At 35.2% G+C, this 16,162-nt stretch overlaps 1 protein-coding gene across 3 annotated transcripts in view; it reads right to left on the bottom strand.

The window, feature by feature from the left end:
- The window catches only part of LOC128895077 (glutamate receptor 1), a 609,208-nt gene that overhangs the window by 33,817 nt on the left and 559,229 nt on the right, over window positions 1–16,162 (bottom strand). For all 3 annotated transcript variants that reach the window (XM_054157320.1, XM_054157319.1, XM_054157321.1), the window contains 4 exons: window positions 8,984–9,116; window positions 7,140–7,260; window positions 5,244–5,408; window positions 1,139–1,354 (listed from right to left, as the gene is read on the bottom strand). In XM_054157320.1, the coding sequence (XP_054013295.1) occupies window positions 1,139–1,354; window positions 5,244–5,408; window positions 7,140–7,260; window positions 8,984–9,116 (635 nt within the window). The remainder of the gene's footprint in view (window positions 1–1,138; window positions 1,355–5,243; window positions 5,409–7,139; window positions 7,261–8,983; window positions 9,117–16,162) is intronic.

Below are 16,162 nucleotides of genomic sequence, written 5' to 3'. Positions count from 1 at the left end.
GAATTTGCTTCTCCCCGTTGCTAACGATTTCCCTGCTCTTGGCAGGTCCCCGCGTTTGATTTTGTCGCGCAACAAGCCGTCGAAGAGTGGAAAAGTGGAGGAGGACTTCCGGTGTGACTGTTGCTGTACATATACATACATATGTACATGAACTTGCGAAGGTAGAGAACGATCTGACGTAGACGCAGGAATTCCGTTAGAGTCGGAATAACCGCCAATTACTGTCAGGAGCAGAGAGACGTTGGGAAGGGTCCCTGGCAATTTCGGTTGCCACGGTATTCGAAATGTATTGAGTATTTCGGCGTTTCTTTCCGCGCTTCGCTGACTTTGGGCTGAATCATCGATAGCTTCCTCATCCTCGTAGTAGCAACGAGGTTCGAGTCAATCCGTGAAACAATTATTCCACATGGAATGAATGCGTAATAAAGGTCTAACTATGGGGCTGTTCGAGACGTTATAGGTCATTTTGAATATTTATTTATTTAATGCTTTTACAATCAGTAAGGTTCAGCATGAGATGTTTTACTATCAAAGTTTAATTTTGAATACAACTAATTTTAAAATATGGGCATTAATATGGGCATGCATGTGGAAATGCATGTGGAAATGCATGTGACTCTTTTAAGAAAAAGTTAATTCCTCTTGGAATTTGTTTGGAATGTTTTTTCAAATGTTTAATGAGATTTCTACTTTTTAAAGAGGCAGTGCTTATGCTTGATAGTATATGTACATTATAATCAGAGTTTAATTTCGAATACAACTGAGTTTAAAATATGGGCATTACTATTTTTATTTTATTCGATTGAAGACTCTATTTGCCACGATGAAGAAAAATATATGCGAGTCCAAGCATGTGAAAGAAAGAAGTGCACTAAATGTTGTTTTGCTAGCTAATCCTAGACTGCGATACTAATTGTACAAATAGTCAGTCTTGTATCGGTACGAAGAATAGAATGCATGTAGATAAAAATCTCACAATTTCATATTTCTGTTCCAATTCTAAGAAAACTTAGGTCATTAAAACCCTACGAATAACGAGTAAAGCCAAAGTATTCTTATTCCACATTCTTTGAAAGTATAACTTTATTATTTGCATAATGCTAATTTCTGCATAGTAACGTTGAACATGTCTACTCACCTTTCTCAGTAGCCTCGAAATTTTTTCTCCAAAGTCGAACTGTGTCACCCAGCCGCCACTATTATTACAATCCAGCGACCGTGTGCCATTCGTAATCTGACTGCTACCAGGGACTCCAGTTCGTCTCACGTTGCTTCTGTCCGGCTTTTTCCTCAGAAACTTGTTGAACGCCTCAACGAGAACAAATACGGCGTCGTACATCAGCGCCGCTTGTGCCTAATGCGAGGAAGATTGCTGGATAAGTATTCGAATCGCCACCGTGATGATATTCGTTTCAACGTGACACAAAAAAACTGGACGTGAAGCGTGCTCGTCGTGTTTTTCAGTGTCCAACGATGCGTGAGATTCGTATTAAATTATTTCACCAATTTATCTTCATTTGGGAACTTTGGGTTTCAAACGAAATGGTCCAAGTTCATCAGCGACGTTACGATAATATTAAATTTTGTAACTTTAAGTGTCCGTAGAATAGAATTGTATTGACCTTATTTTATATTCAACGGTAAATTTTTTAAAGATTTGTCTTTGAATATTTATGTAATTTTTTTGTAATCATACGGGACTGTGGTCAGAGATGCTACTCAGAATTCGTGGAATTTTAAAGTAAATGTAGTCGAGTCTCGATAATGTTCTCAGATGAGGCAATTATAAAGTAGGATTAAAAGGATATGAATGTTATTTTTACTTAAGATACTTACGACATTCAATATACAGTTATTTTAAAATTAATATAAAGTAATAAACGAAGATATTTGAATTATTCTTGGGGTTTCAGACTTTTCTATAAAAGTTTGGTATTAATATTTATAACTCGATGATTATAAATAAGAATAGAGACTATTCTTATGCTACTTACTAATAATGAATCAAGACTTAAGATCTACAATGGGATAATTTATAATGAAAGTAAGAATTGCTGCTCTGTTACTAACTAAATGTAGTCTCAATAAGCTATTCATTCAAATGACATTTGTATAGAAATTTTCAATTCAAGTTTTATTTTTAATTCAATGATTTTGAACGAAAATAAGTATTCGTTCACTATTATTCGATCAAATAAAAGACCGAGTAATTCATAATCAGTTCATCAGATTTAAATCAGAGATTTAACTATCAATGAATTTGTCTACCTTCCAGACCAGGCTTTACTCTAATTCGATGATTATAGTCTGTTCTTAGAATCATTTCTATCGCTTGACTAAAACTGTTAAATTCATCTTCGATTATCACATCGACAAACTCTACTACTTATTAACCAGTGGAAAATGATGTTCTCACTACTCGCGAAACCGTTAATACCAAAAATTCCACCTGGAGCGATCCCAGTACGACTGAACAAAGTGATCGATTGATCAGGAAGTAACGCGGAACCGAATTAATTGCAGAGCGGAATGCGCGGTGTCACTAATCGAATCGAGTTCTCGAGCGTCAAGGACCGCTTCATCGAGGGTGCATAAGCTGCGAAGCGTATCGAAGTTCGTATCGGCGCGGGGAACGAGAAAAAGAGGTACATGCAATAATTGGCCACGTTTAAAAAATTTAAACTCAGAAATAAGTATATCTATGCCATATACTATATACATAGATGTAACACCATTCATCATGAATACTTCAAAGACCTTCGCCATCTAAATCAAGAAATATAATTATATCCACAGAACTTATTGTTAAATACATTTTCCACTGTTTCCTCCAAAATTAAATTTATTCTTTGTTTTATCACAATACATTACAATAAAATAAACCAGTTAGTTTTTTCTTACTATAATTATATTTCATTTAGGTAAAATAAAATCCATTAACTAATACCAAAAATAAAATTCTTTTCAGCTAACACGGATAACTATTATTCCATATTACATGAAATAAGATCAATGAAGAATATAAAATAATCAATTACAATTTACCAATATTTTTTCACCCATTCATATGGAAATCATTAAATATTCAGCATGCTATAAAATAGGCATGCCCTACTTTCAAAATCAATTACTCAATCTCCTTTTGTTAAGATGCCCAGATAAGAGAAGAATGTAAGAAACGATGCCTTAATGAACGAATTATTTTGGACATTTATTTTCGAGTGGACAGTTGTGGATTCCTTGTTTGCGCACCTGATACTCGTACATCGTGAGGTCGTTCGCAATCGTCCTAACAAGTGAAATAATGCGGCGTACGAGGCAGAGCACAGTTGGGGACGAACACGAAGCGAAGTTTCCCTGACGACGCTTCCGGGCAGCGCGGTTAAGCTGACTCGAGCGACGAAACCGAGCAAACTATTTATCGCAGCTCCGGGACGTACGCAGATTCACGAGGACCAGGAGTACGTCGGGCACGTGGCCAAAGTTGGCGAACCGTGAGCGGAAATTGTCTGAGGATCGATCACGATAATTGGTGCACCCGTCGCGCAGTTTGGTCTGTCTACCTACTCGGTGATTCTCATTGTCTGAATCGAATTGAGCACTGGTATTGTCACACGGACGTCGTTTGCGACGGTGTCAAAGATCAATTACTTTAATACGTTTGCAGAGGTCCATTAACGCCAACATTTTAATCAGTGGGGGACAAGAATTTTGCAAATGAGGTGCAAATGATAATTAAGTGGAAACGAGCATGATGCAATACTTTTTGAGGTTTTAGACAATTTTTTCAGAGATTAAGATTTTCATTCACGCCATTGTCATAATTAGTGGAGCACACAGAAATTTGATAAGGAGAGTGTAAGTGTAAATTAAGAAGGAGCGATTACGTCACAATACTTCTTCATAAATCTACAGAATTTCATTTGAGAAGATTTAGAACGAATGCATGTGACTCTTTTAAGTAAAAATTAATTCCCCTTGGGATTTATTTGAATAATAACCTCTGATAATAACTTGTGTTTATTATTAAGACTCGAAATTACTAAACTAAACTACATTTTATGGACGTATATCATATATTCCGTAGGTTTATTTCAGTAATGGAATAGTTTATGATAAAACACATAATATTTCTGTTAAGTTGTACCAAACACAGTAAGTTATACCCATCCCTCTCGATAATCCATGTAACAAAGCAACTGGTATTCCAAAGATTAAGTTCGTATTAAAATTTTCAATTCGGAAAATGAACCTCGACGAATGGGTAGGAATGGCTGTGTTCGAAGTTCGCGAAAGTGGAGCACGGGATTGGCCCTCGAGCTCCCAGTTTAATGCGTCTTCGGGCCGCGTTAGCTTTTCGTAAAGCTCGAATTGCGGATCCCAGTTTGATTTTCTCTTCCTGCCATGACTCTAGACGCCATTCGCAGGCAGTCCTATGCACTTGACCGCGGCAGGTATCCGAAAACAACCCGGAAACCGGAATAGACTGGCGCGCTTAAGACAGAGAATTGGAGCACTGGATGGCGCTCGACGGTTCGCGTGGAGCTCGAGTGGATGCTTCCTTGAAGGGACGTCTACACAGAGTGACGGACGCTAACGGAAGCTAGGGGCATAATATCTCGCCAAAGGGTATCACGAAAAAGGGGAGAGTTCGTCGAAGAACTCGATGGAAATGGGAGACAGTTGTTTGTCGAAGAAAGCAAATGTTCGAAAATGATCAGGATTGATATTTTAAACGCAATTGCTTTGACTCTTATGAAGTTTTTGTGTAGGAGTTCTATCATAGATTAAGTTAAAGAGACCAGTAGTTGATAACTTGATACATTAACACATTCGCGGTCGCTGACGTATTCGCAAAACTTTGTTCGTTCGATTGATAAATTATTTGTTGCTTCCAGTGACAGAATATGATTCTCATATAATAAACACCTGTGAAGGTTGAAATAAACGCATAAAAAATCATTCTCAAAATAATTTGTGAAAACTGTAAGTACATTTGTGTCTAATTAGAAACATTAACGAGATGAATGAGTAAACTTTGTATCACTGGACTTTCCTTTTTTATGTATGAATGTATTTCTATTTTAATAAATTGATTTTTGTTGAAATGAATTTGCCTCCTATTTAGCTTTTGTAGAATATAACTAACAAATACGAAGGAATAAATGGGAAATGTCTTTTTTCTCTCGGAACCAAAGCACTTTTCGAAGGGGTCGAAAAGGGTTAAGAAGGATCATACGTACGGAAATAGATTCACGGCCTGCTCCTTGGAACCCCGCTGGATCGAGACCATGCCAAGCGGTCAGGAAGTCTTTGACGTATGGCCGAGTGGCATCCACGATGCGAAAACCGGTGATGTTGATGGCCCCGTACTCAATCACCTCGCTCTCCCAACGGTCGTCCATTATCTGATTACATGAAAACAGCGCACTTGTACCGCCACATAAAAGACACGAGGTGTGCGGGTGGGTTGGACGATTCCGTGGATTCGAGTGGTTCTACTTGGACCTCCTTGGAGACAGAAAACTTGAGGTGGTTTATAGGTAGCAGCGTGATTAAGTGTGACAAAGGACTTCGTTTATCTACGATTACTCGATCTTTGAATCGACGGTCGCGAATCACAGTTCTTTAAATTTTTATAAATGAGTTCTGGTTTAAGTTGTCTGCTGTAGCGAGACGAAGGAGTAAATCCTTTAAAATCCTAAAAGTTAGAAGAAAAGTAAGGGTGAAATGCTAATAATTATGGTATGATTGTGTTTGAAGCGATGAAATGGGGCTTGGTAAAGGTGTCTGCACTTTCAATTGCAAGATGACCATTTAAAGTGGATACTTGGTTTTAGAGAGTGTTATTTTCATTTTTTGATACACGTGAGTTTGGTTTGTTTCAAATGTAATAGAATTGTATAATGGAATATAAAATATACAAATTATTGTAGTATTGGATGATATAAATAAATTTTTCCTGTTAAGTATATCGAAAAATACTTGTGTAATTTAATAATTAGTTGCACGTCGAATCCATACAATTTTAAAAGAAAATCATGTCTATGTTATTTTACTTGAGTTACAGTGTAATTAGTTTCAAAATAGCTACTCCATTAAATAAAAATTTCCACATCCTCTCATGAAATAAAAACATTTATACATTAATATTCTTACAAATCAAAATTGAAAGCTTCCAGAATTTCAAAATGATTGACTACACGAAGAAAAGAGACATATTACACTTTGTTGTAGAAAATTTCATGGATAACGATTTTTCAAACTGAATTTAATTATTTATAAATTGTATAAGAAATACTGATTTTCTACACTTGTTAACAAATACATAAATATATCCACAGAACGATGATTGTTTGATATTTTACAAATTATTTGCAATGACTTGATAAAAGTGTATGCATAAAATCAGCATAATGAAGTTATTTGTATAATGTCCCTTGTACTTCATTCTAAAGTAATTGCACTAGTGAACGATTCGAAAACGGTGCGTTAAAGGACATTTCTCGTAGAGAATACAGAGAATTCTCCTTTGTACATGACGTCTTCAAGAACGCATTTCTGGTCCCCGACACTCGTCTAAAACCGCTAAATATAAGCTGTCTTGTCGGATGTGATCTGAAGCACGTGCGAGCTCGAACATTTCGCTTATCTACAGAGTTTTGAGCGAATTCGAGTGTCTGTAATTGTTCTCAAAGTTCCTTTATCTTCGTGAATTTCAGTGTAGAAATTAGATGTATAGAAGGATTGGTTAATACGTACCGTTGAGCTAAATCATAGGTACCTTTTCAATGTTTTAATTATTAACACGAGATCAATCTAACAACAAATATTTCGAATAACTGAGCAATCGAAAGTACAGATAATACTACGAACATTTCGGATAATTAGGTACAATTGATACCATATTTGACGATTTTTATGAAATTTATGAAGGTACAATAATGCAGTCATATTGTGCATGTTTACGTTTTGATTAAAATGGATAACGTTAATTTTCGTTTACTTTGATACCCAACAAAAAATTAAAGGTGAAATATGTTATGTAGTACAATTTATGCAAATCTTTCTCATTACTGGTACCGCGATCACTTGCAATATTCAAGTTTCAGAAAGTTATTTACTCCATCAGTACTCACCAATCCACTCAACAAGTAGTGATACGTTCTTTTCCCAAGTGCAACGTCTCTCACATGACTCACTACGATATCCTTCGCCATATCTGTTGGACAGTCGAGCACCACGTATTTGTTGCTCCATCTGTGAAGAATATAAAGTGACTATTATTGTCAATCATTACTGAGGAGATCGTGTTTCTGAATAAATTCAATGTTCTGACTATTCAAGAGGCTGACAGAACGTTCCTATAGCATTTAGGACTCGTGTCGTTAAGTATACTGTGTAAATTAATTTTTTCTACATGTTTACATTCACCAAATGTTATATTAAGAAGCTGTCAATATCAAATAGACATAATAAAAAAGACTAACAACTTATTCAAACAAACCGTCACACATACCAAGCACCCTTTTCTAACACCCTACACTACCTTCCTAGACATAAAGCTCCGACATTAATTAGAATATTTGTTGACTCGAAAAGTATGCTTCTTTCCTGAAAATGTCAAACTTATCGAAAATGCCACAGGACATCTTTTACAGGATGTTTACATCAAATTTGCATCAAAATTTGCGCGCGAAACCTCGAAAAACTCACGATACAAACAGGAATAATTCGAGAAGTAGGATCTCGAGATATAGAAAACATATTAGGTTGTCTCAAAAGTTTCTTCCATTTCCTTAAAAAGTAATACATACACAACATTTTATGTATAATGCTACATTATTGAATTGCGTACAATTCATTTTGCTTCATTACAGTTACAACAATAACATCTAAGAAATGAGGTTGTCTAATTGTATAAACACTGCCACACAAAATAACTGAATGCAAGTCACGGAAGAAACTTTTGGGGCAACCTAATATTATAATCGTCTATAAATTCACTGTTACAATGACAAAGTCGCGTTCCGACGAACCGTCGCTCGTCGAAGGAAATTCGCAATACTTGCGTTTTGTTTTTGGTAACTACAATGTTCATTCGATTTGAACTCATTGTCGGTGCTGGTTGTTGATTACCCAGGTCGCGCAAATGCGTAGCCAGCGGTAAATTGTGACCGAGATACGCGGCGACCACTCGTATCCCCACAAAAGCGTGATCCGTCAGACTCTACCAATGCGGACAGAGTTCACCGCCCCAAAAGTAATAGCCTATACCCAGGATGGGGAATCTGCGGTCCACAGGCCGTATGCGGCCTTTTGAGTTGTTCGTTCCGACCTTTTCCGATATTTTGTCTATTATTGCCGGTGGACAAAATTAATTAGGCAAATAGCACGGTAATATGTTTCAAATATAATCAAAGCGTACCGTTGGTTTAAAGTAATTTTGTTTAAACATTACATCGAATTTAAATTTTATTTATATATTTATTTATTATAATTTCATTATATAAATATAGTATATATTTTATTATATAATTTGTATATCATTTTCAAATTTATCATATGTATATTTATATATTTAGTAAATAATTACGTATATATTATTGCATATATTTGTTGTATTTATGTATTTATTTAAAGTAATACGAATGGGGTTGTTACGATTTATATTAAATATGTTTACATAAATTTGATACAACATTTGACAATTATTTCTTAAATTTGACATAAATTAACTGTGACTCTATACATTGGTCTTTATTTTGACACATATGTTTCTGAATGGATAATTTAATAAATCTTATACTAATAATTTGTCATAAATCTGACACACCATTTGAGAATTATTTCTTAAATTTGATACAACATGCATTGAATTGATCGTGACTCTACATTTAACGGAAATGATTTCGTTCTGTTGTCGATGAAAGTCCTTCCCGAATTCTAAAGGTTGTGTTGAATGAATCACTCTCAGACTCACCGATTCAGCTCCTCCAAGCTGCGCAGGAAATCAATCGCCTCGGACATGTTTTGTATTCGTTTGACGGTTTCCACCTGAAACGACTCGTTCCCCGGTTTCAAGCCTTGATAGATCTGCTGTAGCCTGAGCAGTCCTGGAACAAGGGAGAAATTTATTGTCAGCGGGAGCCACCGTTTCGCGTGAATACGAAAATTCTCGACGGTCGTTAACGCGTTCGCGCGATTCGCCACTCATCAATGTACAGTGTGTCCAAGCAGTCGTAGTACAACTAAGAGATGCGTAATTTTGCTTAAAAATAAAGGAAAAATAAAATAGAAATTTGTATATGCGATTTATAATCATCAAGAAAAACGACTGTCAAGTATGACTGTACTTTATTAGATAATTATAAGTTGCAATTATGACGCTGTATGCTGCAATATGGGCAGTGTTTTGAATATTATATTTTTTCTAATCAAGTTAAAAATGTTTATCTTAATCTTACTTGAAAAACCTTTTAAATTTGGTTAAAATGAAAACAGTACGTAATTTTGAAAAGGATCAGAAATTTGAAATAAAAGATTCTTTTTCATTTTGGTCTCGTTTAAGAAATTCCTTCATTTTTAATTTTATGAAGCTTCTCTCAAACAAACACATTTTTGTTCTTTAATATCTTTGAATTTACTTTCGATCAACTCAACTTCTTCTTTAATTTCAAAAATTTATTTAGAATAAAATTATCTCGAACTAACTAGAATTCGAGTAATGAAATTACTGTTCATTTGTTTCATATTATTTCATTAATTCTAATTCTTTTTTAAATTTCTAAATTCTTTGTTCATTATTTAAAAAAAAATTTATTCCGACAGTTCAAAACCAAGTATCTCGAATATATTTCGTCCAATTCTTATTACTTCTCTAACCAAGTTAAATCAATGAAACGAATTTAATTAAACAAAAGTTAAATTTAAGGGTCGGATTAAAATAAATGAAAATGAATTTAATTTCTGCTAATGAAACATAATCTCTTTGATTATATGTATTACAATTCCTGGGACACCGTGCGTAAAGCAGTGAATTTTCATAATGAATTATGAGCCATATTCGTACAACCCATACACACCAAGTATCTTTGATATCCGAGCAACATTATGTCAGCAATTTAACGACATTTAAACGTTTAACAAATTCAACAATTCAATTTGCAAGGTATTCCTTATTAAATACCCGTCATTCCTCTTCTATAATTAATTCTGCTGCACGTAATCTGTACACAACGCATGTCTTTGATGTGAGTACAATATTCTGCCAGTTAAAGCTCATAATACATTATTACTCCAACAAACAACTAATTATTCACAAATAACGTATCCTCGCGTAACTGCGTATTCTGCATATTTTAATACAATTTGCAAAATATTCTTCTCGGTAACGGAAGCTGTTACAACAAATTTTAATTGTATATTTTCAAGTTTCGATTTAGCAGAATGAAGTATCATCTTCGTAGATGTACTGAGAATACTTGAACACCGCGTATAGAAATTATAACCTGCATATCTTTCGAAACCCGACCATGTACAATTGCGCATCACATCGGCCACAATTCATTGGCACACTGTTTGGTCTGCGGTTCACAATGGGACCGAAACATTTTGCGGTGAACGTAGTAAAATTATTTTTGATCTTGCAATTGTATTATCTGAACCTTTTCAATATATTTTTCGTCCAGAAAACTTCCAATTGAGTTGAGGTATATATAGAGCTAGAAGCTGAAATATGTAATTCTGGAAGAAATACGAGTAGTATTCGTTAGAACTTTTAACATTGCTTTAGTAAAGAATAGGATTCATGTTACAAATACACTAGTTTACAAAATTAAACAAAAATGTACATTCAATGCAACAATTTTTTTTCTTATGTATTTTGCCTTACTAAACTCGAAAATCGCAAGAAAATATTTTTCTATAGATAGGTTTCTTTTATATGAATTTTTAAGTTTTTTTTCGATTTTTTTCTGACATACGTTCACATATTAGTCCATATCTTGAGTTAGAAACGTCCGATTGAGTCGCGCAACCGAATTTGCAAGAATTGCTTTTAACATTATTTTCCAATCGGTTCAATAGTTTAAGTGTTACGGTGATAAATACCGGTGTTAGGAACAATTGAGTAAAGGTACAAAATCCCAATTTTACTCTGTTTTTGATTTTTTTTCTTATTTGTATAGGAAACATTTATTTAATTAATTTCGATTAAAAATAATTTCAGCCTTTGCTCTGTCTTCTATTATTCGTTGGGTTCGTTTCTCTGATGAGGAACCGAATGTAGTCTCCCAACATTCTTTCATCCGAATATCCTTGTTAGCGCTGCTGAATAGTATAGGGCTTCTGGGTCGGAAAAGTATGATTTATGAGGAAGTTGTTGAAGATTTGGTAATAAATTATTCAAAAATGGGTATGGAATATGTATTGTTATTCTATTTGATTTCACAAAATAGAGAAATTTGTACATTTAATTTCAATTTTAATTTCAACAGGCGTAAATATGTCGCTCAAAATTCATTTTTTACAATCTCACTTGGATTTTTTCCCGGAGAATCTTGTCGATATAAGTGACGAACACGGCAAAAGGTTTCACCAAGATATAAAAACTATTGGGCAGCGCTATCAAGGATATTCGGATGAAAGAATGTTGGGAGACTACATTTGGTTCCTCATCAGAGAAACGAACCCAACGAATAATAGAAGACAAAGCAAAGGCTGAAATTATTTTTAATCGAAATTAATTAAATAAATGTTTCCTATACAAATAGGAAAAAAAATCAAAAACAGAGTAAAATTGGGATTTTGTACCTTTACTCAATTGTTCCTAACACCGATATTTATCCATAGATTTTCTTCAACAAAAGTTTGTTTTCTTCGTAAAAGTACGATCTATACGTAAACAATAAGAAACTGGACATAATTTGACAATTTCTATTTTTCCATGGCGAAGGAAGAAATATTCGTATTCTATTTTAGCTGAAAAAATCAAAGTTTCTCATATATATTGGCTCGTAACACTTAAACTATTGAACCGATTGGAAAATAATGTTAAAAGCAATTCTTGCAAATTCGGTTGCGCGACTCGATCGGACGTTTCTAACTCAAGATATGGGCTAATATGTGAACGTATATCAGAAAAAAATCGAAAAAAAATTTAAAAATTCATATAAAAGAAACCTATCCATAGAAAAATATTTTCTTGCGATTTTCGAGTTTAGTAAGGCAAAATACATAAGAAAAAAAATTGTTGCATTGAATGTACATTTTGGCTGGAAACTAGTGTTAACACATACATACATAACACACATACATTCTTTCATTATTTTCAGTTGGAGTTATACTTCAAATTTTGAATGATAATTTTCGTCTACATTATCTTTAGAGTTAATAATGTATATTATGTTTAAATTGGAGAATAAAACACTCGTATTCAAATATTCCAAATATATAAGCGTTGACCTCGATGGTTTTATAATGTTAATAGATTGAGCTCGCCTTACCAATGACATTTCAAACAATGCGGATGTGCAGTCAAACGCATACGTAAATACATTTGTATAGGTATAAAATAATAAACAATGTAAACAGGTAGATTCCCTTGTTAGCCTCCATAGTCGATGGAATACACTCGAAAAAAAGGCAAATACCATCATCAAACCCAACAAATCGCTGACACTCTCCACAAAAATGGTTCAGACACCTATATATTTTGGTTGCACCCTCTCCAACAACCTAACCCCGGTGGCACCACTGCCGATTTCCAACAACTATAACTAGATCCTCGCACCTCAACGTCTTCAAAATTCCAATTAATTCGATACTAACACCGTCTCCTATTACGAAGTACGTGCCATCAAACGCTTCTCTGTTGGTCGATCAAAATCGCTTCGATCCAGCCGAATAATCGGGGTACCAGCGACGGAAGGATTCACTGATTCGCGACCGCGCCGCCGTGGAAACGTAATGCAAAGGGTAGAAATTGAAAAATCAGGAATAAAAGGACAGCTAGCCAGGATCGCGGCAAAGGGGGGCGCAGGGTGGATGCGGGAAAAAGGGGCGTTGGGGAAAAGTCAACAGCGGGAGAGAGCCTGGGTACATTTGGTGCTGTCGTCATGCTTTTTTGCAGCGCCATGCGTGAAACTGATGGCCGGGTTAACGAGCGCCGTGCGCGTGTAAGCCCAGTGGCGCGTTATAAAAGAGCTTGCATTTCAACGAGCGCCGCCACAGCTTTTCGCGAGCATCGCCCTCGCCAGGCGTTTTCTTTCCCGCTGTTTCTTGTGGCAACAACACCCGCTGGAAACTCCACTCGACCGATCCGCGAACCCCCTCGTCGACCAATCGTTTAAACCACATTCGGACCAAACTGTGTTCAGTATTGATTTGTATAAAATGACCTCGCCGGTAGTTGATGGTTCCGCTTTTTACACGTGCGCACAGGCTGCAAATCGGAACGTCGCGTAAATTCGAAGAATTTTATTTTTATCAGGATCGGAAACGCGATTCAGGGGGCGCGATACTTTAATGGGAAAACCAAAGGAGAAGTATTCGAGAAGTAGTTTATAGAGAAATTATGTGATGAATTGTTTTCTTTCAAACAGAAACTGATCGCATAGTGTCATTAACAGACTGCGAATATTTATGCAAATTCGTATTTTAATATACACGGACGAAGATCAGAAATATAAATTATAGAATGTTTTGTCTTCTAAATCTTGTAACGTGTATTTTATTTTTTGTATTTTATTATCTTTTTCTATATTTACACTTGTTATAAATGCACAAATAGACTAGACAGCTATGTCCTAACATAGTAATAATTCTTGAACTGTATATCTTTCGATAAATCTTCGACAACAAATTTTCCTTTAAAATTTATATTGTCTTGCCTCCTTAACATAGGAAACTGAACAAAAATTTTCACTATAAAGACTAGTACAAATAAAATGTTATTTTAAAAGATCTTTAAGTTTTTTAAATTGTTGTTTTTAGACATTAATTTCTCATGTCATCGTAATCATGGTAATCACTTTAACCGTATCGACTTTCATGGTGAATTGTAATTATGTGCTCCACATTCATTAATCAAATATAATTCATGTCATCTGTGCTTATAGTGAAAAGCAAAATCTTAATGTCCGTTTTCGAAAATTTTTTCTCCAAGGATACGTGTCAGTTCCTAAGTATACTATATTTAAAAGAGTACTCCCTGACCAATCCAATGAATTCTCAGATTTCAATTGCGAAAGAGTCCCATGGGGAGCATATCTCCCCCTAACTCCCTAGAAATACGGCAGAACGTTGACCGTGACATCATATCGACGTTTCCTGCCACGAAACATTCGCTCGGTGTCTGAAATTGGTCGAAAACCGTGAAACTCGAGCGCGTATCGCTGCGTGGACATCGTCGGCTTAGCTGCTCGTGTCAACAGAGCCTGTGAACGTTCAGAATTTACGTCGCTCGACTTTCCCTGTCCCGCGGTTGACGTCGGTGCTGACAACGCGCCGCTAATTAACCGGTTCGTAATCATTGCCACGATCGATCCTGGTTTCAGGACGCGTCGACTGTCACCGACGTACGCAGAATGCCCGTCGGTCTTCCACGTCGTCGATTATTTTTGTAAATAAACCATTCACTATAGCAGTGGTGTATGAGTCCTTGTCTCTTAATTGAATTCTTTAGTTTAGAACATTCAAGAAATTCATTTCTTCGAGGCATTTTCATAAAGTGTAGACCTTCAATAATATATCTGCTAGAACATTTTGCTAAATTAGGAATATTAACGAGTATAGGAATGTTCACAGAGAAAAATTTTATTTTCTCAAAGTGTAGACATGTAATAGTACGTCTGCAAAAGGATTTTCTTGAATTAGTATCTGGTATGAACAATTTTGAGGGGTTATTCTAGTATAATAAATATGCATATACATATGTATTTTTAAAACATTAATCCATATGTGTGCAATACCTAGCAAAAAAATTCCTTACAAATTCGAAAAGGAAGTTTCCGAAAGAATATTTATAAATTTTAAAGATAAATGATATATACATATGCAAACTTGAAATATGAATAAATATGTGTGCAATGCCCCATGAGAAAGTTCTCTATGAATTTAATGGAACATTTGAAGAATACCTGAAAAGTGACTTTCTAGATTAGAATACCTTATTAAGCATTTTTTATCTAACATCAAATATTTGTACACTATCATCTACAACATGAAATACCAAATTATATAACATCGAAGTCACAGTAGACTATAAAACTCCAACAATTTTTATTCGGCATTTTTAACATGAAAAAGTTAATAGAACTAAATAATTCATGCACCAGTGATATTGCAATCACTTCCTAAAATTCCAAAAATGTTTTCACGTTACTAGCGAGGTAACGCTGCTTAACAATGGGAATCGTGATACGACCCACAATCAGGAAAATGGTTCGGAACACCCAATTGAGATTTATCCGTTCGCAGTCTAGTGTATCCATAACCTAAAGCGCAGTCTCAGTTACTTTACAGCTACATCAGAGCATCTATTCCCATGCATGGAAACTGTATACGCGCTTGTGTGCCATTCATTTGGGAAAACGTCAGTCGAGAGTCAACCGTGAAAGGGCACACGAAAGTTTACCTGCGGGACACGGTCGTGAAATTTGTAAGAGTTTCTGACTATTCTCCTGACTATATATCCCTGCTTGCTTTTAATTTCTCACCATTTCTAATGTCCTTTACAAATGGAAGCATTCGTCACTCGTCAAAATGGGACGAGTATCAAGGTTTTGTGAAATTCAAGCTATTTCCTCGTGGTCGAGATATTTGCCACTGGGGAATTAAATAAGTCATTTGCATAATCCGTACTTGTATGATTTAAACGATACGTTGCGCATACTGTCGCACAGTGCGGATAAATAGCAAAATTGTGGACAAAAATCAAAATTTCATTACTAATATAAACATATTGCTATTTATTCACAAAAAAAATTTAAATTAACCATAAAAATTAATAAATTCACAACAAAATTATTAAATTTAACAAAAAATTAACAAACCCCAATTTTGATGAAACTTTGTATACTTGTTTATTGGACCTTCTTATGAATTACACCATCCTCGGTACGTGCGACTTTTGCGTTTTGAGGGAGAAATTAACCCTTTT

Source organism: Hylaeus anthracinus, unplaced genomic scaffold (genome assembly GCF_026225885.1).
Source record: "Hylaeus anthracinus isolate JK02 unplaced genomic scaffold, UHH_iyHylAnth1.0_haploid 4, whole genome shotgun sequence".
Classification (NCBI taxonomy): domain Eukaryota; kingdom Metazoa; phylum Arthropoda; class Insecta; order Hymenoptera; family Colletidae; genus Hylaeus; species Hylaeus anthracinus.
Note: the sequence above shows the minus strand (reverse complement) of the source record. Positions and strands in the feature narration are given on the sequence as shown.